The sequence below is a fragment of the Pleurodeles waltl genome, chromosome 1_1 (assembly GCF_031143425.1).
Source record: "Pleurodeles waltl isolate 20211129_DDA chromosome 1_1, aPleWal1.hap1.20221129, whole genome shotgun sequence".
Classification (NCBI taxonomy): Eukaryota; Metazoa; Chordata; class Amphibia; order Caudata; family Salamandridae; genus Pleurodeles; species Pleurodeles waltl.
This window is the reverse complement of record NC_090436.1, coordinates 306,525,391-306,550,690: the sequence shown is the minus strand read 5'-3', so window position 1 is coordinate 306,550,690 and position 25,300 is coordinate 306,525,391. Positions and strand designations below refer to the sequence as shown.

General features: G+C 49.2%; 1 protein-coding gene across 7 annotated transcripts in view; it reads right to left on the bottom strand.

Annotated features, from left to right (window-relative positions):
- The window catches only part of DDX4 (DEAD-box helicase 4), a 1,597,047-nt gene that overhangs the window by 358,725 nt on the left and 1,213,022 nt on the right, over positions 1-25,300 (bottom strand). For all 7 annotated transcript variants that reach the window (XM_069222170.1, XM_069222215.1, XM_069222206.1 and 4 more), the window contains one exon: positions 6,220-6,349. In XM_069222170.1, coding sequence (XP_069078271.1) covers positions 6,220-6,349 — 130 coding nt within the window. The remainder of the gene's footprint in view (positions 1-6,219; positions 6,350-25,300) is intronic.

The following is a 25,300-nucleotide window of genomic DNA, read 5'->3' as shown; positions in this document are numbered from 1 at the left end:
CGGAATGAGCTGTAATTCCCTCTGCTCTGCGGGGAGTAGAGTGCGCCCATGGCTTTGGCAGTGTCCGTATCTTTTTTGAGTTTCTCAATTGCTGTGTCCACTTCTGGACCGAACAGTTCTTTTTCATTAAAAGGCATATTGAGAACTGCTTGTTGAATCTCTGGTTTAAATCCAGACGTTCGGAGCCATGCATGCCTTCTGATAGTTACAGATGTATTAATTGTCCGTGCAGCTGTATCTGCAGCGTCCATGGAGGAGCGGATCTGGTTGTTGGAGATGGCCTGTCCCTCCTCAACCACTTGTTTTGCCCTATTTTGGAAGTCTTTGGGCAGATGTTGAATGAGATGTTGCATCTCGTCCCAGTGGGCTCTGTCATAGCGCGCAAGTAGTGCCTGGGAGTTCGCGATGCGCCACTGGTTTGCAGCTTGTGCTGCGACTCTTTTACCAGCTGCATCAAACTTGCGGCTTTCTTTATCTGGGGGTGGTGCATCTCCAGATGTGTGAGAGTTGGCCCTTTTCCTAGCTGCTCCTACAACAACAGAGTCTGGTGGCAGCTGTGTTGTGATGAAAGCCGGGTCTGTAGGAGGCGGCTTATACTTTTTTTCCACCCTTGGTGTGATTGCCCTACTTTTGACCGGGTCCTTAAATATGTCTTTTGCGTGCCGGAGCATACCAGGGAGCATAGGCAGGCTTTGGTAGGAGCTGTGGGTGGAGGAGAGTGTGTTGAACAGGAAATCATCCTCGACCTGTTCTGAGTGGAGGCTTACGTTGTGAAATTGTGCTGCTCTAGCCACCACCTGAGAGTACGCGGTGCTGTCTTCTGGTGGAGATGGTCTTGTAGGGTATGCCTCTGGGCTGTTATCTGACACTGGGGCGTCGTATAGGTCCCATGCGTCCTGGTCTTGGTCACCCTGGCTCATGGTGGTGTGAGCTGGGGAGTGTGATGGCGTTTGTGCTGGTGAAACGTTAATCACGGGCGGAGGAGAGGGTGGTGGTGTAACTCTTTTCACCACTTTTGGTTGTGGTGCTTGTTCCGTCTGGAACTCCAACCTTCTCTTTCTCCTAATGGGGGGAAGGGTGCTTATTTTTCCTGTCCCCTGCTGAATGAAGATACGCTTTTGCGTATGGTCAGCATCAGTTGCTTGTAGCTCTTCCTCAAACCTATGCTTCTGCATTTGGGAGGTTAGCGAGTGCTCTTCTGTATAAGAGCCTGAAGCTGGGTCGCTTGCAGTTTGTTTCGGCGTCGAAACTGTGTCTGCGTGTTTTTTCGGCTCCGAGGTGACTTTTTTCCTTTTCGGGGCCGAAACCTCTCGGCGTCGATCTGTTTCGGTGCCGCTGTCTCGGCGTCGAGCCGTGTCCACACCGGCATCTCGGTGTCGAGGCTTGTCTCCAGCACTTTCTCGGTCCCGAGAAGGCTGCGTGCCGGTGTCTCGACCGGAGTCGGACGATCTCGGCACTGTTTGGGCCTTTTTCGGTGCCGACGGTCGGTCACCGATTTTATGGGTTGAGCCATGGCCTGGTGGCAGTGGCGTCCCCTGGGCCTTGTAAATGTTTCTTTGTGTGGTTTTCGACGTCTTACTCACGGTTTGTGTATCGTCGAATCCTTCGGAGTCTGAGTCTTGGATCGAGAAGGTACCTTCCTCTTCCTGTTCCTCGAACTCCCGTCGGGCTGTCGGTGCGGACGCCATTTGAAGTCTTCTGGCTCGACGGTCTCGGAGTGTTTTTCGGGACCGGAACGCACGACAGGCCTCGCAGGTGTCTTCGCTGTGCTCAGGTGACAGGCACAGGTTGCAGACCAAGTGTTGGTCTGTGTAGGGGTATTTATTGTGGCATTTGGGGCAGAAACGGAACGGGGTCCGTTCCATCGGCGTTCTTCAGCACGCGGTCGGGCCGACCAGGCCCCGACGGAGGATCGAAAAATTACCCCGAAGGGCACCGGAGCTCTTCGATCTTCGATGCGGTGTTGAATGTAAGTATGCCGATCCCGAACGCAACAATACCGACGAAAATCTTCCGAAATTAACTATTTTTTCTGTTCCGAAACTCGGAGCGACAGGAACACGTCCGAACCCGATGGCGGAAAAAAAACAATCGAGGATGGAGTCGACGCCCATGCGCAATGGAGACAAAAGGAGGAGTCACTCGGTCCCGTGACTCGAAAGACTTCTTCGAAGAAAAACAACTCGTAACACTCCGGCCCAACACCAGATGGCGAGCTATTGCAGAACATGCGTATCTACAGCGACAGATGCCATCGAACATACTATTTCAAAGTAAGAAATAGTGTGCACAAAGTCCAAGGGTTCCCCTTAGAGGTAAGATAGTGGCAACATTAGATAATTCTAATGCTCTATTTTGTGGTAGTGTGGTCGAGCAGTAGGCTTATCAGGGGTAGTGTTAAGCATTTGTTGTACACACACAAGCAATAAATGAACAAGGTGGCCCAAGTATACAACTGCGCTCTGCCCTATCTGGCATTTGGATGCCTTGATAGAGAGGCCTGGTGATTGCAAGGCCTGCAAAACTTTCCCCAGGTAGACCAGGTGATCCTGGAGCTAAAGACAGCAATATCATCTAGCTATACTGCACTAAAGGACTCCAAGCCAGCAAGGACTTGATTCACCAACCTTTTGAAGGTGGCAGGGGCATTCTGTAAGCCAAAGGGCATAACAGTGAACTGATAATGCCCATCAGGTGTAGAGAATGCTGTCTTTTCTTTGGCTCCAGGTGCCATCCTAATTTTCCAGTACCCTACAGTTAAGTAGAAGGTACTTAGAAATTTGTCTGCACCTAATTTATAAATCAATTCATCTGCTTTGGGTATCGGGTGTGCATCTGTCTTAGTGGCAGAATGGAGTCCTCTGTAGTCCACACAAAACCTTTTTTCTCTCTTTCCATCTTTGGTATGAGATTTGGAGACTAAGACCACTGGGCTAGCCCAGGGACTGTCAGACTCCTCTATTACCCCCAACTCCAGCATCTTGTGGACTTCCACTTTGATGCTGTCTTTGACTTTGTCAGATTGTCCATATATTTTGTTTTTGACAGGCAAACTGTCTCCTGTGTCCACATCATGAGTACAAAGATGTGTCTCACCAGGGGTCAAAGAGAAGAGCTCAGCATACTGCTGTAGGACTTGCCTGCAGTTAGCTTGCTGTTAGGCAGAGAGGGTGTCTAAACACATCACTCCATCTACTGATCCATTTTTAGGGTCAGTTGAGAGGAGGTCAGGGAGAGGTTCACTCCCTTTCTGATCCTCATCAGTAACCATCAGCATGATTCTGTATGCCCTACCATACATAACCATGCTGATGGTTACTGCCTTACCATTGTAGAGTTTCAGGCGGTTAACATAGATCACCTTCTTGGGTGTCCTCCTAGTGCCCAGGTCCACTAAGTAAGTGACCTGACTCTTTCTCTAGAATTGGGTAAGGGCCTCTCCATCTGTCGTGAAGTGCCCTGGGAGCCACAGGCTCCAGAACCCAGACTTTCCGCCCTGGCTAGAATTCAACCATGAGCCTGTTGGTCATACCGCAACCTCTGGAGTTGTTGCAGAATACAGTGGCCACCTGGAGAGCTCTGGGTACTATCCTTGGGGAAGTAATGGACAGATGAGTGGTTACTCCCCTTTTCATTGTCCAGTTTCACACCAGAGCAGGGGCCAGGGGCCCCTGGACTGGTGCAAACCGGTTTATGCAAGGAGGGCACCAAATGTGCCCTTTGAAGCATATCAGTGGCTTGGGGAGGCTACCCTATCAAGCCATGTAACACCCACTTCCAAAGGGAGGGGGTGCTGCCTCCCTCTCCCAAAGGAAATCCTTTGTTCTGCCTTCCTGGGCTTCATCTGGTCAAGCAGCAGGAGGGCAGAAACCTGTCTGTAGGATGACAGCAGCGCGGTCTGCACAGGAAAACCCTGCTAACTGGTAGGAGCAAAGCTCTAAGGAGCCCCATAGTGCATGGGATCATACAACCAATACTGGCAAAACTATTGGGGTATACTTTTGACATGTTTGATACCAAACATGCAGGTTTGTAGTTACCATTATGTAGCTGGACACATTTACCCAGTACATGGGTAAAATGGCTTTCCCGCACTGACGAAGTCCAGGTCAATGGAGTGGAGTTCGTAGGGGAACCTCTGTGCATTCAGTGGTGCACTCACACACAGGTACTTGCACCGTGCCCTTTGACTGCTCCTGGACGCCTGCATAACCGCAACAAAGTCGCAAGAAGACTACCAGCAACATTGTAGCGCCTCATCCTGCCAGCTTTCTCAACTGTTCCGGGTGGTGCATGCTCTGAGGGCTGTCTGCCTTCACCCTGCACTGGAAGCCAAGAAGAAGTCTCCAGTGGGTCGACAAAATCTTCCCATGCCAAAGCAGGCACCAAACTTATGCATCACTGGTCCTCTGGGTCCCCTCTCACCTTGACGAGCGTGGTCCCTGGAACACAGGAGCTGGGTCCAAGTGTCTTCAACAGTCCAGTGGCCCTTCTGTACACATTTGGTGGAGGTAAGTCCTTGACTCCCCACGCCAGACAGTAATCCTGTGTACTGCGTGAACTGCAGCTGCTTGGGCTTCTGTGCACTTTTGCAAGACTTCCTTCGTGCACAGCCTAGCCCAGGTCCCCAGCACTCCGTCCTGCATTGCCCAACTCGCTGAGTTGTACTCCGACGTCGTGGGACCCTCTGTTGTGACTCTGAGTTGGCTGCTGTCCTCAGATCTTCTAAGTGCCTGTTCAGGTACTTCTGCGGGTGCTGCCTGCTTCTGCGTGGGCTCTCTGTGTTGCTGAGTGCCCCCTCTGTCTCCTTCTCCAAGGGGAAGCTAGCAAGGCTTGTTTGCGGTCTTTCTGCGTGGAAACAACTCTGCATCCTCCAGCACACCGTGAGACATCTTCTGGCCAAAGGAGAAGTTCCTGGCACCTTCTGTTGTTGCAGAATCTTCAGCTTCTTCCACCCAGAGGCAGCCCTTTTGCACCTTCACCCGGGGTTTAGGGTGCTTCTGCTCCCCCGGACACTTGCGTGACTCTTGGACTTGGTCCCCTTCCTTTACAGGTCCTCAGGTCCAGGAATCCATCTTCAGTGTTTTGCAGTCAGTTGTTGTCCTTGCAGAATCCCCTATCTCGACTTTACTGTCTTTCTGGGATAGTAGGGTAACTTTACTCCTACTTTTCAGGGCCTTGGGGTGGGGTATCTTGGACACCCTTAGTGTTTTCTTACACTCCCAGCGACCCTCTACACTAGGCCTGGGGTCCATTCGGGGTTCGCATTCCACTTTTGGAGTATATGGTTTGTGTTGCCCCTAGGCCTATTTCTCCCTATTGCATTCTATTGTGATTCTACATTGTTTGCACTACTTTTCTAACTGTTACTTACCTGATTTTGGTTTGTGTGTATATTTTGTGTATATTACATACCTCCTAAGGGAGTATATCCTCTGAGATAGTTTTGGCATATTGTCACTAAAATAAAGTACCTTTATTTTTAGTAACTTTGAGTATTGTGGTTTCTTGTGATATAGTGCTATATGATATAAGTGGTATAGTAGGAGCTTTTGCATGTCTCCTAGTTCAGCCTAAGCTGCTCTGCTATAGCTACCTCTATCAGCCTAAGCTGCTAGAACACCTCTATTCTACTAATAAGGGATAACTGGACCTGGCACAAGGTGTAAGTATCACAAGGTACCCACTATAAGCCAGGCCAGCCTCCTACACTTGGCTAGTGCCAGGGTGCCCTCACACTTAGGAACCTTGCACCTAACCTTCACTAGGTGAGGGTTAGACATATAGGTGACTTATAAGTTACTTAAGTGCAGTATAAAACGGCTGTGAAATAATGTGGACGGTATCCTAATGCCTTGGTTACCTAAGTACCATATACTAGGGACTTATAAGGGGAGATCAGTATGCCAATTGTGGAGTGTACATAGGTCCTAGGCAACCTAATTTGGAGGGAGAGAGCACCATCACTGGAGCCCTTGTTAGCAGGATCCCAGTGAAAAGTCTAAGCACATTAATAGCAGGCAAAAAGTGGGAGTAAACATGCCAAAAAGAGGGCACTTTCTTACACATGGAATATTAAAAAGGTAAGGGCTCTGCAGGTAAATGCATCCATCAAAATGTGTAACTAATGAACTTAAACTGAATACAAATAATTCTCTTCAAAATAATGGTAATTATTACAAGATTAACAAACAAAAAAAAAAGTTATTATAGTCCTACCTTTTCACGCTTAATTATATCAATCAGTCTTCCTGGAGTTGCACACAGTATATTGCAGCCTTGATATATCTGGCGCAGAGAATGAAAGGTTTGTGTTCCACCATATACCACTACTGGTTTTATACAGGTTCTAAAATAACATTTAACAAAAGACAATTCCATTAATACAATATAAGACCACCTACTGGAGCAGAGTAGCAAAGCTTCATGTATTCCCTCAAACTATTAAGTAAAATAATTAGGAAACATAAAAGTAGAATTTTAAACTCTTTGGCAAGTACAAAACTTATTCTTCGGATAAAAGGCAGAGACTCGTCCAATGCTCCTTGTTGCTAAGCCTGTATTAAAAGATAAATAACTGGCCTGTGTTATAGATGAATAACTGGCTGATCATCTTCAATAATCTTCTTTAGAGAATTTCTTTAACAATTAAGGAAAATATATCCTAGAAGGCAAGGCAGTTTCTGTTCTTTACATCTTGATAATAATGGAGAAATCGATATTGATTTACAAATGATACATTCATACACACATACAAAGTTGCATCAACCTTACTAGATTACCCCATCTTGAACTCTCTGCCAACCCCGACACGTAGGGTCGTGGACAGGCAGGCTCTGAGACCTAGTCCTGAGGTTACTGACTGAGAGGTCACAGATGGGCTAACACTTAGCCAGCACACAAACACGCAAAGAGGAAATCTTAGATCAGATCTAAGATAAGCGCAGCAACACTATACTGGTGCTAGGAGATTGGCCCCAATAAAAAAGTTACTTAAGTTCGGTAACAAATTATCTGATAGAAACATAGCCTAATTCCAGAATCCTTACCTAAAAAAGTATCCCCAGGCACCAGACTGGAACATAAGATTTTTCTTCTAGCAGTACCTGTGGGAAAGTGCCCTTGGTGGCATCTTTACCCCCCACTTTTTGCATGATACTGATGCTAACTTGACAGTGTGTACTGAGATCCTGCTAACCAGGCCCCAGCACCAGTGCTCTTTCCTAAAAATATTACCATTGTTCCCACAATTGGCACACCCCTGGCACACAGTTAAGTCCCTTGTAAAAGGTACCTATGGTACCAGGGGCCCTGTGGCCAGGGAAGGTCCCCAAAGGCTGCAGCATATATTATGCCACCCTGACCCCTCACCAAGCACATGCACATTGCCATTGCAGCTTGTGTGTGCTGGTGAGAAGAAAAAGGCAATGTCGACATGGCACCCCTCCCAGGGTGCTATGCCCACAAGCCACTGTCTCTGGCAGAGGTAAGTCACCCCTCTAGCAGGCCTTACAGCCCAAAGGCAAGGTGCACTATAGCACAGGTGGGGGCACAGATGCATGAGCAATATGCCCCTAGAGTGTCTAAGTCCATTCTTAGACATTGAAGTGCAGTGTGGCCATATTGAGTATACGGGCTGGGAATTTGTCATTACGAACTCCACAGCTCCATATTGGCTTCACTGAATACTTTTGGTATCAACCGTCTCAGTACAATAAACCCACAATGATGCCAGTGTTGGAATTATTTAAAAATGCACCCAGAGGGCATCTTAGAGGTATGTTAGCCAAACTGCTAGTGCAGGACTGACTAGCATGTGTGAGCCTGCCACTTCCAGACCAGTTTCTGTCCACATGGGGTGAGAGCCTTTGTGCTCGCTGTGGCCAGAAACAAAGCCTGCACTGGGGGGAGTTTCATGGGGGCACCAGTATGCCACATGTGGGGTGAAAATGGTACACGATACCAAGTTAGAAGGGAGAGAGCATAAGCATTAGGGTCCAGGTTAGCTGGATCCCAGTGAACACAGTCAAACACTCTGTCAAGAGATAGAAAATTGAGGTAACATGCCAAGAAAGAGGGTACTTTCCTACAGACATATAGTTATGACCAATTAAGGAAACTCTGCAGACTATACAAAATTCAGACTAGAAAGAGCCCCAGAAAAGAGAAACCTAGGTTTCTGGTGGCCCAGTACGAAAAAGAGAATCTCACAGATGAAGTAATTAATGATGCATCTGTGATGGGTGAAGATCCTGTGGAGAATGGGGACGTGGGTAGCTCCTCTTCCCTAAGCAGCTCTAGGGCACCCACAGAAACAGACCCGGATATAGTAGCCTTAGATAGTCAGCTCTTGGAAATAGAAAAACAGAGAAAAGAACTGGGCTTAGCACCATTCTCTGGTGGCAGCATACAAGAGTTCAGGGGAAAAAGCTTTCAAAGTTAAACTCACAAAAGGAGTTGTCCCTTGCTTTACTGAAGGGGATGATATAGTAAAATGGTTTTCTGCCTTTGAAAGCGCCTGCACTGGGTTGGAAATTGTAAAGAAACATTGGGGCACACTGATGTAGGACTTATTCTCAGAGAAGTGCGGGGATAGGCTCCTGACACTCAATGACACAGATTCTAAATCCTGTGACATCTTGAAGTGTACCCTGATTGAACGCCTTGGATATACAACTGAAGAATACAGAATAAAATTCAGGTGGGCTTGAAAAATCCTGAGCCAGACCTGGGTAGACTTTTGTAGGAGGCTGGCCTGGCTTATAGTGGGTACATGATGGTACTTACACCTTGTGCCAGGTCCAGTTATCCCTTATTAGTAGATTAGTAGTGTTCTAGCAGCTTAGGCTGATAGAGGTAGCTATAGCAGAGCAGCTTAAGCTGAACTAGGAGACATGCAAAGCTCCTACTATACCATCTATACCACTTGTATCATATAGCACTATATCATAAACACAATACTCAGGAGTTACTAAAAATAAAGGTACTTTATTTTAGTGACAATATGCCAAAAGCATCTCAGAGGATATACTCCCTTAGGAGGTAAGTAAAATACACACAATATACACACAAACCAAAATCAGGTAAGTAAAACACTTAGAAAAGTAGTGCAAACACTGTAGAACACAATAGAATGCAATAGGCCTAGGGGCAACACAAACTATATACTCCAAAAGTGGAATGCGAACCATGAATGGACCCCAGGCCTAGTGTAGAGTGGAGAGGGTCGCTGGGAGTGTAAGAAAACACTAAGGGTGTCCAAGATACCCCACCCAAAGACCCTGAAAAGTAGGAGTAACGTTACCCTACTACCACAGAAACACAGTAAAGTCGAGATAGGGGATTCTGCAAAGACAACAACTGTCTGCAAAGCACTGAAGACGGATTCCTGAAGACGGATTCCTGGACACCAGCAAAGGAAGGGGACCAAGTCCAAGAGTCATGCAAGTGTCCGGGGTGGCAAGAGCCCACTAAACCCCGGATGAAGGTGCAAAAGGGCTGCCTCTGGGTGGAAGATTCTGCAACAAAAGAAGGTGCCAGGAACTTCTCCTTTGGTCAGAAGATGTCCCACGGAGTGCTGGAAGACGCAGAGTTGTTTCCCAAGCAGAAAGACCGCAAACAAGCCTTGCTAGCTGCAAGTCGCGGTTGAAGATTATGCGTGCTGCCAAGGCCCAGTAAGGACCAGGAGGTCGCCCCTTAGAGGAGGAGACCGAGGGAGCGCTTAGCAACAGAGAGAGCCCATGCAGAAGCAGGCAGCACCCACAGAAGCACTTGAACAGGCGTTCAAGAAATCTAAGCACAGCGGTCGTCTCAACACAACAAAAGAGGGTCCCACAAAGCCGGAGGTCAACTCAGTGAGTTGGGCAATGCAGGACGGAGTGCTCCGGACCTGGGCTGTGCTGTGCACAAAGGAAGTCTTGCAAAAGTGCACAGAAGCCCTAGCAGCTTCCGATCAGGCAGTACACAGGATTACTGTCTGGCGTGGGGAGGCCAAGACTTACCTCCACCAAATTTGGACAGAAGGACCACTGGACTTTCGGGGTCACTTGGATCCAGCTCCTGTGTTCCAGGGACCACGCTCGTCAAGATGAGAGGGGACCCAGAGGACCGGTGATGCTAAAGTTTGGTGCCTGCGGTAGCAGGGGGGAAGATTCCATTGACCCACGGGAGACATCTTCTTGGCTTCCAGTGCAGGGTGAAGGCAGATAGCCCTCAGAGCATGCACCACCAGGAAACAGTCGAGAAAGCCGGCAGGATTAGGCGCTACAGTGCTGCTGGTAGTTTTCTTGCTACTTTGTTGCGGTTTTGCAGGTGTCCTGGAGCAGTCAGCGGTTGATCCTTGGCAGAAGTCGAAGAGGTAAGTGCAGAGGAACTCTGGTGAGTGTTTGCATTCATTATCTGAAGAGAAACCCACAGGAGAGACCCTAAATAGCCCTCAGAGGAGGATTGGCTACCTAACCAGGTAAGAGCCTATCAGGAGGGGTCTCTAACGTCACCTGCTGGCACTGGCCACTCAGAGCTGTCCATTGTGCCCTCACACCTCTGCATTCAAGATGACAGAGGTCTGGGAGACACTGGAGGAGCTCTGGGCACCACCCCTGAGGTGGTGATGGACAGATGAGTGGTCAATCCCCTTTCCTTTATCCAGTTTTGCGCCAGAGCAGGGGCTGGGGGATCCCTGAACCGGTGTAGACTTGTTTATGCAAGGAGGCCACCATCTGTGCCCTTCAAATCATTTCCAGAGGCCAGGAGAGTATACTCCTCTCAGGCCCTTAACACCTATTTCCAAAGGGAGATGGTGTAACACCCTCTCTCAGAGGAAATCCTTTGTTCTGCCTTCCTGGGACTGGGCTGCCCAGGCGGCCAGAAACCGGTCTGAGGGTTGGCAGCAGCGGTAGCTGCAGAGAAAACCCCAAAGAGCTATTTTGGCAGTACCCGGGGTCCATGCTGGAGCCCCGGGGATGCATGGGATTGGCACCCCAATACCAGATTTGGCTTAGGGGGTCAATTCCATGGCCATGTTCGGAGTTACCATTGTGAAGCTACACATAGGTATTGACCTATGTATATGTAGTTCACACGTGTAATGGTGTCCCTGCACTCACAAAGTCTGGGGAAATTGCCCTGAACAATGTGGGGGCACCTTGGCTAGTGCCAGGGTGCCCTCACACTTAGTAACTTTGCACCTAACCTTCACTAAGTGAGGGTTAGACATATAGGTGACTTATAAAATGCTTAAGTGCAGTGTAAAATGGCTGTGAAATAACATGGATATTATTTCACTCAGGCTGCAGTGGCAGTCCTGTGTAAGAATTGTCTGAGCTCCCTATGGGTTGCAAAAGAAATGCTGCAGCCCATAGGGATCTCCTGGAACCCCAATACCCTGGGTACCTAGGTACCATATACTAGGGAATTATAAGGGTGTTACAGTGTGCCAATCAGAATTGGTAAAATTAGTCACTAGCCGGCAGTGACAATTTTAAAAGCAGAGAGAGGATAAACACTGAGGTTCTGGTTAGCAGAGCCTCAGTGATACAGTTAGGCACCACACAGGGAACACATACAGGGCACAACGTATGAGCACTGTGGTCCTGGCTAGTAGGATCCCAGTGACACAGGCAAAAACAAACATACATACAAGTAAAAAATGGGGGTAACATGCCAGGCAAGATGGTACTTTCCTACATCTTTGAGGGCTATTCAATAAAAATGCTGGGTTGTTGGTTAGAGGGAAACAAGGTAGAAGATTATGATGGGCTGTATGACCTATTCATGAAAAAGCATCTGCTAAGTAATTGTTTCTATGATAGGCTACATCAACATCTAGTAGACCTAGGTCCACTTTCCCCTCAAGAATTGGGGAGGAAGGCAGACCACTGGGTGAAAACAAGGGCAACCAAAACTACCACTGGTGGGGAGACCAAAAGAAAGATGTCAAAAAGTCCCCCAAAGGGAAAGATGGGAGTTAGGCTAAAAATAACAGAGTCTTCTCAAGGCCCTCAAAAACCTGCACATAAGGGAGGGCCCAGAGACTTCACAGTCCAGGGGTGGGTACAAAGGAAGACACTGACTACAGCGAGGCTCGGGGTAAAGATTATATAACGAAAGGGCACCAAACTGAAGGATTGGCTGTAAAAAACACAAAGAATGCCACTAGTCAACCGGCAGTAAATGCAGTTGCCAATATCCAGATGGGGTCAGAGGTGTGGCCTGACCATGTCAGTGGCCACACAGAGTAAACATCAGTCACTGAGGGTGGGGTAGAACTATCCTGTGCTGCCTGGTCAAGGAATACGCAAAAATACAGGCAGCACCCTTTGATTAATGGGGAAAATATAGAAGCACTGAGGGTCACAGGAGCTAATATCATTATGGTAACTCAGCAACTAGTCCACTCAAATCAGTTCTTTTAGGGAAGTCTTAGCCTGTCACCAATGGTGACAATGAGACAAGTTCCACCCCATGGCAATGGTAACATTTGAATGGGGCAGAGTAGTAGGGCAGAAAGAAGTGGTTGTGTACTCATTCATCCCAGTAGATTGCCTGCTTGGTAATGACCCAGAGCATTCCTCCTGGGCTGACCCATGCAGCAATGCTAGCGATCCCTGAGTGGGAATGTGTGAAGGCAAGGGCACAGAGCAAACTTTAGAGGGAAAAAGGAGAGCTGGATCCTGAAATAGTAAACCAGCCTCCTAAGAGAAAAGGAAAGAAGGATGGGGGACCAGCTTCACAACAGATCACAAGACAGGACCCCTCCTCTCAGGAGGAAAAGCTACCCACGTTGGGTGGAACTGAGCCTGAAGAGCATTGAGCCTTATCACCCAGTTTTCTTAGGCTCAGGGGGACCCTCCAGGGAAGATCTGTGTTTGGGGCAGAAACCCATCCCACTCTTGAAGGCCTGAGGAAGCAAGCTGCTCAGGAAGAGCTGGGAAATGTCTGTTGTACTCACAGGGTCTACTGGGAGAAGGGGCTCCTGTTCACTGAGGCCAGAGACCACAAAGCTGGTGCAACTAGGAGGGTGGTAGTGCCCCAGACGTTCAGAGTATTTCTCCAACCCCAGCCCATGACATTCCCCCAGCAGGTCATCTGGACTAAAATAAAATGGAGTAGGTTAGTTAACCACTTTTATCGGCCAGGAACGTACCAACAAGTGAAGGACTTTTGTCATTCCTGCCTCACCTGCCACGCCAGTGACAAAGCAGGTAGGCACTTAAAGCCCCCCCTTAATGCTACTTCCAGTGGTTGGGGTACCATTTGAAAGGGTAGGGGTCAACACTGTGTTCCCCTTTGACCCTCAAACAGCATTAGCACACAGATTCATATTAGTGGATCATGCCACTAGGTATCCTGAAGCAATACCTCTTAGGTCCATTACTATCTGCAGTTGCAAAAGCCCTCCTGGGTATCTTCTCCAGGGTAGGGTTCCCTAAGAACGTATTATCAGAAAAAGGGTCAAACTTCATGTCTGCATACTTAAAATACACGTGGCAGGAATGTGGAGTGACTTATAAATTCACTACCCCATACCATACACAAACCAATGGGCTGATGGAAGATTCAAGCAGACCCTAAAATGCACGAGTGGAGGACTCCCTGAAAAACTCAGAAAGAGATAGGATGTCCTGCTTCCTGTTTGCCTACAGGGAAGCACCACAAAAGGGAGTAGGTTTTTCTCCAATTGAACCTTTGTTTGGGCACCCTATTAGGGGACCATTAAGTCTTGAAAGGGAAGTCTGGGACAGACCTCTCAAAGAGCAAAACATGATATTGTGGATATTGACACATGTTCCAGAAAGGTTACGTATATGGAAAATGCCAGCAAAAATCTTGAGGCCAGCAGGAGCTTCAAAAGCTCTGGTATGACCAAAAAGCTGCTACGGTGGAGTTCCAACCAGGGCAGAAAGTTTGGGTTTTGGAGCCTGTTGCTCTAAGGGCCTTCCAGGACAAATGGTCTGTATCCTAATCCAATACTTGAGAGAAAAGGTGAGGTCACTTTATTAGTCGTCCTAGGCAACTGCAAAAACCCCAAAAGAATAATCCATTGTGTAGTCAAGTACCCTCTTTAATGGCATGGTTACCCCCATTTTCTGCCTATTGTCAGTGTGTTTGACTGTGTCCACTGGGATCCTGCTAACCAGGACCCCAGTGGTTATGCTCTCTCCCCTAACACTTATCTGTACCTTTTTCTCCCCACATTTGACATACTGGTCCCCCCCATGTAAGTCCCTAGTATATGGTACTCAGGTACCAAGGGAATCAGGGTACCAGGGGATCCCTAGGGGCTGCAGTATGCATTAGGCCACCCATGGGGAACCCATGTAAAATGTTCTGCAGGCCTGCCATTGCATTCTGCGTGAAAGGGTCCATGCACCCTTATCACTACAGGTCATTGCACCAGGTCACTGTAAGTCACCCCTATGTCAGGCCCTCGTAGCCCAGAGGGCAGGGTGCAAGTACCTGCGTGTGAGGGCACTTCTGGGGGCACCCTTGCACTAGCAGAAGTGCCCCCACAAACTCCAGTTTCATTTTTATGGACTTAGTGAGTGTAGGGATGTGATTTTGTGTGTGTACTGGGCAGAGGCCATTACATATGTCCAGCTACATAATGGTAACTCCAAACCTAAGAATGTTTAATATCAAACATGTCGGACTCATACCCAAATACTGTTGCAAGTATTGTCAGTATGATCCCATGCACCTTAGGGGTGCCTTAGAGGCCCCCAGCATTGCTACCCCCAGTGTTACAGGGTTTTCCGGGCAGCCCAAACTGTTGCCATCCCTCAGACAGGTATCAGCCTCCTGCTGCTTGATCAGATCAAGCTAAGGAAGGCAGAACAAAGGATTTCCTTTAGGAGAAGGAGTTAACACCCTCTCCCTCTAGAAATAGGTGTGACTGTTTGGGAGGGGTAGCGTCCCCAAGCCACTGACATGCTTTGAAGGGTACATTTAGTGCTGTCCGTCCATAAACCAGTTCACATCGGCTCAGGGACCCTCAGGTCCCTGCTCTGGTGTAAAACTGGACCCAGGGGTGGTGCCCAGAGCTCCTCCAGAGGGTCCCTGGGTTCTGCCATCTTGATCCAAAGTTGGCAGGGACCTCTGGGAGCATCTGAGTGGCCAGGCCAGGCAGGTGAAGTAAGAGCCCCCTCCTGATAGGTTGTCACCTGGCTAAGTGACCAATCCCCCTTTCAGGGCTATTTAGGGTCTCTCTTGCGTGGGTGCTCAGATTCCATCAGGACTACTCTGCAACCTTACTTCAACTTATAGCCACTGAAACCGCAACTGGACCCACCAGGAACCGACAATCTCCATCCAACATCCTTCCTGCAACATTGTTTCCACGGCTCATTCCAGCTTCTGTAACATTTCCCCGGCTGAAGGCAGCAAATCTTCAGTCTGCACGAGAAGGAAGAAGGAATCCCCATTGGAGTGAAGGAGTCACTCCACTGCATCCGCAGGCACAAACTGCAACAACAACTGGCTCCGTGAATCTCCTCTCATCCAGATCTGCGTGAATCCTGCATCATGGGTGAAGTTCCGGAGTAGTCATCTTGGTCCTCTCTGCCAGCTGCCCAACTTTGGTGGAGGTAAGCCCTTACCTTCCCACGCAGTACCCCAGTGCATCATGTCCTTTGCAGCTGCCAAGGCTTCTTTGCAACTCCTCTAAGGGAACTTCAGGTTACGTGCAGCTCCAGCCCTCAACACTCCTTCCTGCCACACACAGCCCACTGGGTGGTCCTCCTGTGGCACAGGATCCTTCTTCTGCAACTCCTGTGTCCCTGTCCTGTGGGTGCTGCCTCTGCACCTATGGGTTCTCTCTGTTGTGAGTGTCCCCTCTGGCTCTCCTTCCTGGGTTGAGTCCTCTTGGGTCTTGCTGATCCCCGGTAGCACCACTTCTCGCCAACCGCAATATTTGCCTTTGCCAAGGTTTGTTGGTGCAATTCCTGTACCGACACCCGACTGCAATCATTCTGCCAACGTGGAACGTCATCTGCATCCCTCAGGAACTCTTGTCCAGCTCCAGGGCTGCAGTGCTGACCTTCTCATCATCTTCAACCAACTACTGCAACTACAGCTGGGTGGGTAGTAGCTCCTACTCTTCCCGGACTCCACTGTGACTCTTGGACTTGCTCACCTTTCTCCACATGCCTTGCTCGCCAGGAATCCACCTATGGTTTCTTGCAGTCTTGTCTGGGTGTCTTTGTTTCTTCTTTTCCCTCCTTTTGGGTAGTTTGGGGAAGTTCCTGTGATTTACTCATGCTTTCCTGGTCGCTGAGGGGTATTGTGTTACCTTTCTCTGTGGTTTTCTGGTACTCCAAGCTCCCCTCTACACATTCCACTTACCTAGGTGGGGGCCTGTGTCCACATTCCATTTCTTTAGTATATGGTTTGGGCTTCCATTACAGTCACTATTGTCTGACTGCATTTGCACTGTTTTCTAACCTTTTCTATGCCTGTTACTATTTACTAGTGTATATAATTAGTGTATTACTTACCTCCTACTGGAGGGTTGCCCATCCAATACTATGTGGTATTGTGTGACCAAAAATAAAGTAACTTTATTTTTGTACAACTGAGTGTTTTTTTAATGTGTGTAAGTGCAGTGTGACTCCTAAAAGGACAACAGCAAACTGATTGCAGGCAAGACCGCAACCAGTATGCTGAAATGTTCTCTGTGACCCCTGGAAAGACAAACTGGTGAACCAATGATGTAGAAACTGGTGACTGTCTGTCAAAAACCAGATTTATAGACTGACAGACCATGTCAGAGAGAGTATAGTAGCAGACGTCAGAAAGATGCTGGATTTGGGTGTCATAGAACCCTCCAAGACTCCCTGGGCTTCCCAGTAGTTTTAGTCCCCAAGCCTCACTTCTAAAGGAGAGAAAAAGGAAATGTGGTTCCATGTGGACTACAGGGGACTCAACTCTGGGACAAAAACAGATGCACACCCAATTCCAAGGGCGATGAGCTCATAGACAGATTAGGGGCAACCAAATATCTGAGTACCTTTGATTTGACATCTGGTAACTGGCAGATTGGTCTGACCCCAGGATCAAAAGAGAGGTGTAGTAAAGTGCCACTGTTGGCATGGTTACCACCTCCCCACTTATTGCCTAGTGTTGACGCCAACTCTGATTGAAACTGTGCCGGGACCCTGCTAACCAGGCACCAGCACCAGTGTTCTTTCCCTAAAACTGTACCTTTGTTTCAGCAATTGGCACAGCACTGGCACACAGACAAGTCCCTTGTAAAAGGTACCCATGGTACCAAGCCATGTGGCCGGGAAGGTCCCCAAGAGCTGCAGCATGTATTATGCCACCCTAAGGGACCGCTCACTCAGCACATGCACACTGCCTTGCAGCTTGTGTGTGCTGGTAGAAAGAAAAAGACAAAGTCGACATGGCACCCCTCTCAAGGTGTCATGCCCACAAACCACTGTCTGTGGCATAGACAAGTCACCCCTCTAGTAGGCTTTACAGCCCCAATGCAGGGTGCACCTTACCACAAGTGAGGGCATAGCTTCATGAGCAATATGCCCCTACAGTGTCTAAGTGAATTCTTGGACATTGTAAGTGCAATGTCACCATATTGAGAACTTCTCAGCACAATAAACCCACAATGATGCGAGGGTGGGATTTATTGAAAAATGCACACAGAGGGTATCTCAGAGATAACCCCTGTATGTTAGCACAACTGCAAGTGTAGGACTGACTGGTCTGTGCCAGCCTGCCACTTTCAGACGAGTTTCTGACCACATGGAACTGTGATACCTGGCAGTGAGACTCAAAGGCTCATGCGTCGGGTTACAGTGCCCCAGGGCACACCAGCTAGTGGAGATGCCCGCCCCCCAGGCAAAGCCCCATTTTTGGCAGCAAGTCCGGCAAGAAAATTAGGGAAAACAAGGAGGAGTGACCACCCCAGCCAGGACCACCTTTAAGGTGTCCAGAGCTGAGGTGACCCCCTCCCTGAAGAATCCTCCATCTTGGTTTGGAGGACAGGGACCAATAGAGATAGGAATGTGCCTCCTCCCCAAAGGGAGGGGGCACAAAGAGGGTGTAGCTACCTTCAGGGACAGTAGCCATTGGCTACTGCCCTCTAACCCCTAACATGCCCCTAAATCTAGGATTTAAGGGCCTCGCTGAACCCAGCTCACCAGATTCATGGCGGCCTACAAGAAGAAGGACTGCTAAGCTGAAACCCCCAGCAGAGAAGAAGGAAGAAGACAACTGCTTTGGCCCCAGCCCTACCAGTCTGTCTCCTGCTTCAAAGAACCTGCCAAACGACCAGCGGGACCAGTGAACTCTGACAACTCCAGAGGACTGCCCTGCACCCAAAAGGACTGAGAACTCCAGAGGACAGTGGCTCTGTCTAAAGAAAATCTACAACCAAGGGCTCGCACCTCATTCCAGATGCACGAGTATTGACCCCTGTGCACCTGATGCCCATGGCCTGTGTCCAGGTGATCTATTCAGCAAGAGAGTCTCCTGGGTTGACCCCTCCACAACAATGCCTGCAAAGAATCCAGAGGAACACCCTGACCGCGAGCTCCGGACAAAGATAGTCAACGCCTTAAGGACACACTGCACCCGCAGCCCCCAGGCCTTGGAGAAACTGGCTCCCGGTACAGCATCGACCAGCAGGCAGCCCTCCTTCCTGTCCAGTCGGTGGTTTGCCCAAGAAGCCCCCCTGGACCTCGTCTGCAGCCTCAGAGTGACCACTGGGGTCCCCTCATAGAGCTGCATTGAAAACCCGATGCCCTGTTTGCTCCCTTCACCCAGTCGCCCTAGTGTCGCTGAGGGTGCGTGTTTGGTGCCTACTTGGAGCCCCTCCAGTGCTCTCTTGAACCCACCTGGTCTGCTCTCTGAAACCACAGGCACTTACCTGCCAGCAGACCAAGTTCTGAGTGCCCCCTGTCTCCATAGGAGGACACGTTAATTTGGTTCCTCTTTGCCCTGTGTCCACTTTTAAAATAGCTTTTTGCCATTAAATAAAAATACTGATACATTGTCAATTCTATTTTAAGTCCTGATCATATATCTATGCAAAGCACCTTTTATTTTATGTACTTACCTGAAAACTGAATCTTGGGGTTCTAGAAATAAATTAACACATATTTTTCTATATAAAATCCTATTGGTCTGGAGTTAAGTCATTGAGTGTGTTTCTTCTATTGCTTGCGTGTGTCCAACACATGCTTAACACTACCATCTGATAAGCCTAACTACTCGACCACACTACCACAATTAGAGCATTGGAATTCTCTATTTCAGCCTCTGTCAAGCCTCTGGGGAATCTCTGGACTCTGTGCACACTATATTTCATTTTGATATAGTATATACAGACACAGCCTCCTACCAGTGGTCAGCATTTTCTACTCCTAGTGGGCATCATCAGTTCACTAATATGCCCTCTGGATTAAAGAATGGACATGCCACCTTCCAGAGGTTGGTGAACCAAGTCCTTGATGGACTGGAAACTGTTAATGCAGCTTACTTAGAAGACATAGCTGTCTATAGTTCCACCTGGCAGGATCACCTGATCCACACCTTGGAAAGGTCCTTGAGGCTCTGCAAAAGGCAGGCCTCACTATCAAGGCCAGCAAGTGCCAGATAGGGCAGGGATTGTGAGAGAGGGCCTCGTTTTGACATGGTTATCCTCCCACTTTTTGCCTGATGTTGATGTGTTCTAGAAATTGTAGGGCTCAGGGCCCCTGCCAACCAGGTTCCGTGGGCCAGAGCTCTTTCCCTAAATCTGTTGTGATGCATTGGCAAAATGGATACACCCTTAGCTACCACTATAGGTCCCTAGTAAGTGGGCACCTATGTGTCCAGGGCATGGGGTACAATGGGTAGACCCCTGAGGAGAGCAGCACTGATTGTGCCGCCTTGTAACCCTAAGGCAGGGTGCTCATATTATATGTAGATGCATGAGCAATATGTCCCCCACTGCGTCCTTGCCAAACCTGGGACATAGTGAGTGAAAAGAGCAGCCATTGTAATGCATCTGTGGATACTGGTCAACTCAAGTTTTCTAGATACATGATGGCCACTTTGAACCCTGGGTTGTTTGGTATCAAACAACTAAGAATGATAAATCCAAACTGGTGCCAGTATTGGATTTATCCCTAAAAGTACCCAGGGGCCACCTTAGAGGTGCCCCATGCAAAAGCTAACTATCCTGGCCTGGTTGCTAGCTAGTGTTATCCAGCTGCCACCTCCAGAGCCCCAATATACAAACCTTGGGGGAGAGCCCTACCTCTCCGGTTTGAAAAACAATGCCCTTCCTCGGTGGAGAAGCTAAAACCCCCTCCTTCAGAAATGTGCACTGTCCTGGCGGTGAGGCTTCCCACCCTTGAAACTCAACCCCCAAGCCTGCTGCTTGCAGAAGCTGGCATCCCCCTTTGCAAACCCCTACTTTTCGCAAAAGCAAAGGCGGGAAACCTAACAAAGGGTAGGAGGATTGGCCTCAGCTAGCATGCACCACCTCTCAGGCGAAAAAACGCCAGCACCAAAGAAGATCCAAAGCAAGTGAACTGTGGACCTGCTGTATCAAGAAAAGGCAGCAAAACCCTGCCTCCTGCACCCAGGACTCCGCTGCAGAGGAGCTGGACACCAGATTGACCTCAAGAAAGCCAGAGGACCTCAGGCTTCACAAATAGCCCAAGATATCCCTTCTGAGTGGAGGTACTACTCTACAACCAACAAAGAACCAACAAGCCAGAGAGGGTCATTTTTCTGACCAGCCGATATCTCCCAGACTGGAAGTCGCGGCCGGACCTGACAGCACACTGACGACTGCCAAGGCAAACCCTGCAAGTTTGGTGACACTGTGCCCTCCAGTGGCCAAGTCGTGCCAATACCCCAGGTACTGGTCAGTGACATCGGACACCAAGAAACAAAGCTCCCCCAGAGTTAAAAAAGGAACAGGATGAAACCCCAATGCAGCACCACAGAAGTTGCTCCCACATCGCCGGAGGACCACGCAGACGCCCAGGAGTTGGTGGAGGGAGTTCTCGGGGCTGCATCTACATGTTCGCTGAAGTTCCATTTGGGGGTGAAGCAACCAAGCCTTGGCGGTGCATGGGGGTGCTGTCTTATGTTGTGTAGAAAGGACTTACCATCACCAAAGTGCAATAGCTGGTAGAGCGGACCAAGGGGAACTCTCCAGACCATCATCCGTGATGCAGGATCCACCCCACTCAGTAGCAGGCGAGATCCTCGCAGCCGGTTGTCGATGCAGCCAGGTACCTATGGATGCAGGGGAGTGATGCCTTCACCCCAAGGGAGATTCCTTCTTCTCCCTTATTGCACAGGCTGAAGAGTTGCAGTCTTCTGAGAATGCATGGCTGGGAAAATGTTGCAAAACTGTCAGGAATTCTGGATACAATGTTGCAGAAGAGTCTTCCTTGTGGATCTGCAGCTTGTAGGTTCCTGGAGGGTCCAGTCGCGGTTCCGGAGGCCACAAGTCAAAGCAGAGGTTGCAGAGGAGTCCTGCTGGACCCACCCTAGAGGAAGACCCTATATAGTCAAAGTAGGGGGCTTGGACCCCTAACAAGGTAACTACCTATCAGAGGGTGCCTCTGACGTCATCTTCCGGGCCTGGCCACTCAGATGCTCCCAGAGTTCCCTGCCATCCCAGGGACCCTCTGGAGGAGGCTCTGGGCACCACCCCTTGGGAGGTGATGAACAGGGGAGGGGTCACTCTCCTTTCCATTGTCCAGTTTCGCGCCAGAGCAGGAATTGGGGGTCCCTGAACCGGTGTGGACTGGTTTATGCACAGAGGGCACCACATGTGCCCTTCAAAACAAACCAGTGGCTTGGGGAGGCTACCCCTTCCAAGCCAGTCTGAGTTACTGTAGGAAGGTAGCCTCTTTCTAGCCTTTTTACCCCCACTTTTGGCCTGTTTGTGGGTATATGTCAGGGTGTTTTTACTGTCTCACTTGGACCCTACTAGCCAGGACCCCAGTGCTCATAGTGAAACCCTATTTGTCAGTGTGTTTTATATGTCTCACTGGGACCCTGCTAACCAGGACCCCAGTGCTCATAGTTTGTGGCCTGAATGTGAACTCTGTGTGGTTCCTTACTGTGTCACTGAGGCTCTGCTAACCAGAACCTCAGTGCTTATGCTCTCTCTGTCTTTATAATTGTCACTGCAGGCTAGTGACCATTTTTTACCAATTCTGATTGGCACACTAGAACACCCTTATAATTCCCTAGTATATGGTACCTAGGTACCCAGGGTATTGGGGTTCCAGGGAATCCCTATGGGCTGCAGCATTTCTTTTGCCACCCATAGGGAGCTCAGACCATTCTTACACAGGGCTGCCACTGCAGCCTGAGTGAAATAACGTCCACGTTATTTCACAGCCATTTTACACTGCACATAAGTAACTTATAAGTCACCTATATGTCTAACCCTCAATTGGCGAAAGTTAGATGCAAAGTTATTAAGTGTGAGCGCACCCTGGCACTAGCCAAGGTGCTCCTACATAGTTCAGGGCAATTTCCCTGGACTTTGTGAGTACAGGGACACCATTACACGTGTGCACTACATATAGGTCAATACCTAAATGTAGCTTCACAACGGTAACTCCGACTATGGCCATGTAACATCTATGATCATGTAATTGTCACCCCATGCCAAATCTGGTATTGAGGTGCCAATCTCATGCATCCCCGAGGCTCCAGCATGGACCCCAGGTACTGCCAAACTAGCTCTCTGGGGTTTTCATTGCTGACAACCCAGAGACAGGCAGCCCAGTCCCAGAGAGGCAGAAAAAATAATTTCCTCTGAGAGAGGATGTTACACCCTCTCCCTTTGGAAATAGGTGTTAAGGGCTGGGGAGGAGTAGCTTCCCCCAGCCTCTGGAAATGCTTTGAAGGGCACAGATGGTGCCCTCTTGCAGCAGCCAGTCTACACCGGTTCAGGGAGCCCTCAGCCCCTGCTCTGGCGTGAAACTGGACAAAGGAAAGGGGAGTGTCCACTCCCCTGTCCATCACCACCCCAGGGGTGGTGCCCAGAGCTCCTCTAGTGTGTCCCAGACCTCTGCCATCTTGAAAGCAGAGGTGTGAGGGCACAATGGAGACCTCTGAGTGGCCAGTGCCAGCAGGTGACGTCAGAGACCCCTCCTGATAGGTGCTTACGTGGTTAGGTAGCCAATCCTCCTCTGAGGGCTATTTAGAGTCTCTCCTGTGGGTTTCTCGTCAGATAACGAATGCAAGAGCTCACCAGAGTTCCTCTGCACTTCTCTCTTCGACTTCTACCAAGGATCAACCGCTGACTGCTCCAGGACACCTGCAAAACAGCAACAAAGTAGCAAGAAGACTACCAGCAACATTGTAGCGCCTCATCCTGCCGGCTTTCTCAACTGTTTCCTGGTGGTGCATGCTCTGAGGGCTGTCTGCCTTCACCCTGCACTGGAAGCCAAGAAGAAATCTCCAGTGGGTCGACGGAATCTTCCTCCTGCTAACGCAGGCACCAAACCTTTGCATCACCAGTCCTCTGGGTCCCCTCTCAACTTGACGGGCGTGGTCCCTGGAACACAGGAGCTGGATCCAAGTGTCCGACAGTCCAGCCCTTCTGTCCAAATTTGGTGGAGGTAAGTCCTTGCCTCCCCATGCCAGACAGTAATCCTGTGTACTGCGTGAACTGCAGCTGCTAGGGCGTCTGTGCACTTTTGCAAGACTTCCTTCGTGCACAGCACATCCCAGATCCCCAGCACTCCGTTCTGCATTGCTCAACTCGCTGAGTTGACCTCCGACTTCGTGGGACTCCCTTTTGTTGTGCTGAGACGACCGCTGTGCTCAGATCTTCTGAACGCCTGTTCAGGTGCTTCTGCTGGTGCTGCCTGCTTCTGCATGGGCTCTCTGTGTTGCTGAGCATTCCCTCTGTCTCCTCCTCCAAAGATCCACCTCCTGGTCCTTCCTGGGCCCTGGCAGCACTCAAAATCCTCAAGCGCGACTCTTGCAGCTAGCAAGGCTTGTTAGTGGTCTTTCTGCGTGGAAACAACTCTGCATCCTCCAGCACGCCGTGGGGCATCTTCTGACCAAAGGAGACGTTCGAGACACCTTCCATTGTTGCAGAATGTTCAGCTTCTTCCACCCGGAGGCAGCCCTTTTGTACCTTCATCCAGGGTTTAGTGGGCTCATGCCCCCCGGACACTTGCATGACTCTTGGACTTGGTCGCCTTCCTTTGCAGGTCCTCAGGTCCAGGAATCCGTCTTCAGTGCTTTGCAGTCAGTTGTTGTCTTCGCAGAATCCCCTATCTCGACTTTACTGTCTTTCTGTGGTAGTAGGGTAACTTTACTCCTACTTTTCAGGGTCTTAGGGTGGGGTATCTTGGACACCCCTAGTGTTTTGTTACACTCCCAGCGACCCTCTACACACTACAATAGGCCTGGGGTCCATTCGTGGTTCGCATTCCACTTTTGGAGTATATGGTTTGTGTTGCCCCTAGGCCTATTGCCTCCTATTGCATTCTACTGTGTTCTACAGTGTTTGCACTACTGTTCTAACTGTTTACTTACCTGATTTTGGTTTGTGTGTATATTTTATGTATTTTACTTACCTCCTTAGGGAGTATATCCTCTGAGATTCTTTTGGCATATTGTCACTAAAATAAAGTACCTTTATTTTTAGTAACCCTGAGTATTGTGTTTATGATATAGTGCTATATGATATAAGTGGTATAGTAGGAGCTTTGCATGTCTCCTAGTTCAGCCTTAGCTGCTCTGCTATAGCTACCTCTATCAGCCTAAGCTGCTAGAACACTTCTAATCTACTAATAAGGGATAACTATACCTGGCACAAGGTGTAAGTACCACTAGGTACCCACTATAAGCCAGGCCAGCCTCCTACAGTGGGTGACTCCTCCTTGTTTTTCTCATTATCTCCTCCAGCCTTGCCTCCAAAAGTGGGTGCAGTGGCCGGAGGGGCGGGCATCTCCACTAGCTGGGATGCCCTGGGGTGCTGTAACAAGAAGGCATGAGCCTTTGAGGCTCACCACCAGTTGTTACAGTTCCTGCAGGGGGCGGTGAGAAGCATCTCCACCCAGTACAGGCTTTGTTCCTGGCCACAGAGTGACAAAGGCACTCTCCCCATGTGGCCAGAAACTCATCTGGTTGTGGCAGGCTGGCAGAAACTGGTCAGCCTAGCACTAGGAGTCGGACTGGTATTCAGGGGGCATCTCTAGGATGCCCTCTAGGTGTATTTTACAATAAATTCCACACTGGCATGAGTGTGCATCTATTGTGCTGAGAAGTTTGATACCAAACTTCCCAGATTTCAGTGTAGCCATTATGG